Source organism: Seriola aureovittata, chromosome 21 (genome assembly GCF_021018895.1).
Source record: "Seriola aureovittata isolate HTS-2021-v1 ecotype China chromosome 21, ASM2101889v1, whole genome shotgun sequence".
Lineage (NCBI taxonomy): Eukaryota > Metazoa > Chordata > Actinopteri > Carangiformes > Carangidae > Seriola > Seriola aureovittata.
Window position 1 is genome coordinate 7,552,495 of NC_079384.1, and position 3,593 is coordinate 7,556,087.

The 3,593-nt window shown below is 41.7% G+C and overlaps 1 protein-coding gene across 1 annotated transcript; it reads left to right on the forward strand.

The window, feature by feature from the left end:
- Nucleotides 1-251: 251 nt before the first annotated feature.
- On the forward strand, nucleotides 252-2,374 carry crp1 (C-reactive protein 1). The gene is made up of 3 exons (XM_056366351.1): nucleotides 252-343; nucleotides 480-543; nucleotides 694-2,374. The coding sequence occupies exons 1-3, from the start codon at nucleotides 341-343 to the stop codon at nucleotides 1,302-1,304; spliced, it is 678 nt and encodes a 225-aa protein (XP_056222326.1). The 5' UTR covers nucleotides 252-340; the 3' UTR covers nucleotides 1,305-2,374.
- Nucleotides 2,375-3,593: the final 1,219 nt, after the last annotated feature.

Here is a 3,593-nt window from a genome sequence, read left to right on the forward strand (position 1 = left end):
CATTCATATTGGGGTGCCATCAAGAATCTCAGCGACAGATATCTCAACATAAACTACAAGAATCTCTGCACATGGATCAGATCAGATCTTTAATGTAAACGCCTAAACTCGTCTGTCATGCGATAACGACACACACAAACATAGGTGAAATAGTGTGTGTCTGCATCAGTCACATGCACAGGACAGCGTCACTCAGCCCTCACACACCAGGCCTATTGTCAGAGCGTCCGTTGAAGAGCTGACGTCATGCCCTGTGCTAGGAGGGAAGAGGACTGGGCACGGGCTCATTAGCAAGTGGGACTGAGTAAGCAACATCGACGAACGACAACACAACATCAAAATGGTAAGAAAAGATGTTTCGCCTCATAACTTTTTATTTAATTTGACCTTTGATGTGACTGAAGTGTTCAATAATCAATATCGCTTTGGGGTTGTTGTCAGGTGATGGCTGATCATGGATGTTCTGTGTGTGTTTGCAGAAGTTTGCTGTGGTTCTGCTTAGTGTCTTTGGATTATCTTGGAGTTTCTCCGTAGGCACACAAGGTAGGAGTTCAAGAACAAAATGTCATTAGAAAAAATGTTAATTTTGATTTGGTTTGTTCACATGTTCAATTTTCAAAAGTGTATGTTTTCCCATCCTGATCAAGATTTGGTTTCTCCTTCATTCTCTCTTTCTTGTCTGTGTTGCTATAGTTGGTCTCAGTGACAAAGTCCTGGTCTTCCCTTATGAGACGGACTTCAGCTTCGTGGCCCTGATCCCGCAGAAGGAGATGGGGCTGAGAGCCTTCACGCTCTGCATGCGTGTGGCCACTGAGCTGCCAGAAGACCGGCAGATCATCCTGTTCGCCTACCGCACAGCTGACTATGATGAACTCAACGTGTGGCGCGAGAGGGATGGACGCATCTCCTTTTACCTGAGTGGTGACGGTGTCTTCTTTCACCTGCCGCCCCTCACCACCTTCCGCATCAGCCTCTGCCTTACCTGGGAGTCTCGCACCGGCCTCACTGCTTTTTGGGTGGAAGGGAAGCGGAGCACCTACCAGGTCTACAAACCTGGGCACACCATCCGTCCAAACGGCAGCATCCTCCTGGGGCAGGACCCGGACAAGCACCTGGGGGGTTTAGAAGCCGCACAGAGCTTTGTAGGGGAGGTGACCGATCTGAATATGTGGGACTTTGTGCTGTCTAGGAGCATGATCCAGGCCTGGCACTATGGGCACAAGGTCCCCAAGGGAAACATCTTTGACTGGGCCACTATTGAGTATGAGCTGAACGGAAACGTGATGGTGGTGGATGATGACTGACTCGGTGTGGAGCTGCTTGCAGAGAGGCATGAGGCTTTAGAGATTTGTGTTGGACTGATACTGATATGTGTGATTGTCTTTCTTAGATTCAGTGTTTTTTTATGTTAGGGCCCTTCAACTGTTCCTAAAAGATCAACAGAAGAAAGCAGGAGTGTTTGGGACATTCACTGTCTCCTGTAACTAAATAGTATCCTATAACTCTTTTCACAAATGCACAGAAGTCTACTGTCTTAATGCATTCACTCAAATATTTTGCTGCATGGTAACTCTCAGTCATTCCTCTAAAGTCAAACTAGTCTTTGTTTCTCAAAGCTTCATCCCGTGATTGTTGTCAGAGCAGACTGGTAAAGATCAAGCACAAAATGTTGATGTGCCACATGCATCCATAGGGTGGCAGTCTGCACTAGTTCACATCAAAAAAAAAACTTGTGTCAGAGCTTCATCATACATGCATCCACTGATGTGATGTGGCATACTTATTGCTTATTAACTGAGGCCACGAATAACTGATTAAAATGTTAAGAAAAATGATCGATTGCTGCAATTCAAATAAATTGAATCTGTTGTTATGTTTATATATGTTTGATATCAGTTTACATTACCATTCACACTATGGTGCGTTTAACAGCAAATCACAATAGAGATAACACATTTAAAACAGTGCAACTATCAGTTTAAAATTCCCTTTTGTTTTTTTTTGGTTCAAATTTGCATATTGTAATAAAAAGAAGTCTATTCAAAAACCTGCTATCACACATTGAAAATTTGTCACCATTTGTTTTTGCAAGCCCAGTGATATTGATAATGAAAATATGAATGAGATATTAAAACAGCAAACTAGAGGGATGCATTATTCCTAGAGTAGACTTAATGATTTAACTGCACTGAGAGACAAATAGCAATTATCATGTTTAAAATCCATTGCCATAATGTTTGCCGTCGGTTACTGTACCCACTCATGAATTTTCCATGTTTCAGCTGATGTAAGAACGCTTTTGGGCCTGAAATATAATCTCGCCATGTGCATAACTAATAATGTTTGTAATTACAGAGAATATTTCATCTTTGAACTCTGGCAGCTTCCTTTTCGTAATCATCTTTTTGACACATTTTCAAGAAAAAATAACTTGTGTACATAATTCCAACAAGGGAATAATTAGATTAATTTTTATTGTTTATTGTATCTTAATTGTAGAATTTTTTATTTTTATTTTTATGAATGTCACTCATTTGGCTGAAAGAGGGATGGGACACTTCCACTTTTCCATCAAATTTTTACTAAGAAAGCACAACTTAATTTTGACTTATCCAGCTGTTTCTTTGATGCACATTGTAATTCTTTACAGATTTTAAATGCCTGTGCTCCATCGGTAAAATGTCATTTTTCAGAAGACATTTTTGAATTGGAGTGAAAGAGAAGTCATAATTTAAAGCTTCTGCACCTCGTCCTCGTGGGTCTTTGTCTCCATATTTCCGAATTTCTGCACTGTGCTTGAGATAACCACGGCAAAGAAACATCATCAGATGGATATGTTACATGTTACTTGCAGAAATCAAGTCATATGGACTTGCTTCTCTAACAAAGGCCCCTCAGAATAAGCCCAAGGTCAGATCTTCTCCATCCAAGTGTAACACAGTAACCCTAAGTTCCTGTGTGCCGTCTCTGTTCGTCTCCATGGCTCTGTGCACTCATCCTCCCTGCCTGCACCACCATTGTGACCTCCTTGCAGAGACGAGGGAGGAAGTTTCCAGTGCACACAGCCCATGCAGGCTCCCTTGAGGGTGGGAAAGTGCTGCGTTTCTAGTGTGTGTGTTTATTCTGACCAAATCACCCGTCGGCTCTCTCGCTGCAGCTAAATAAGGAGAAGGCAGGGCCAATGAGTTCTGACTGCGGGTCAGCAGCCAAATGTTCCACCTTCTTGGATGTTGCAATGCATCAATCCCAGTGCCCACTCACTGTGTGGTAACACCTTTGTGGACCATCTGCCCAAGCCTGGCCTCTCAGCCCTCTGGTACACACACACACACACACACACACACACACACACGGTCTGTTATTTCCTTCTTTTTGCATCTCTGCCCAAAAGGGGCACTAATTCTTCATACGTACATATACATGAAAAAATTGTATAAACTTAACTTTATTAAATCATTCTAGTGTTTTAGTGTTTCAGTGATTACAGTTTAAAAAGAATGTGCAGTAGTATTTTGTTAATCATATAACACCTTACAAAAAAAGAGACCATGTAGAAAGTAAGTAGTTGATACAAATATTTTTTTGTTTTATTA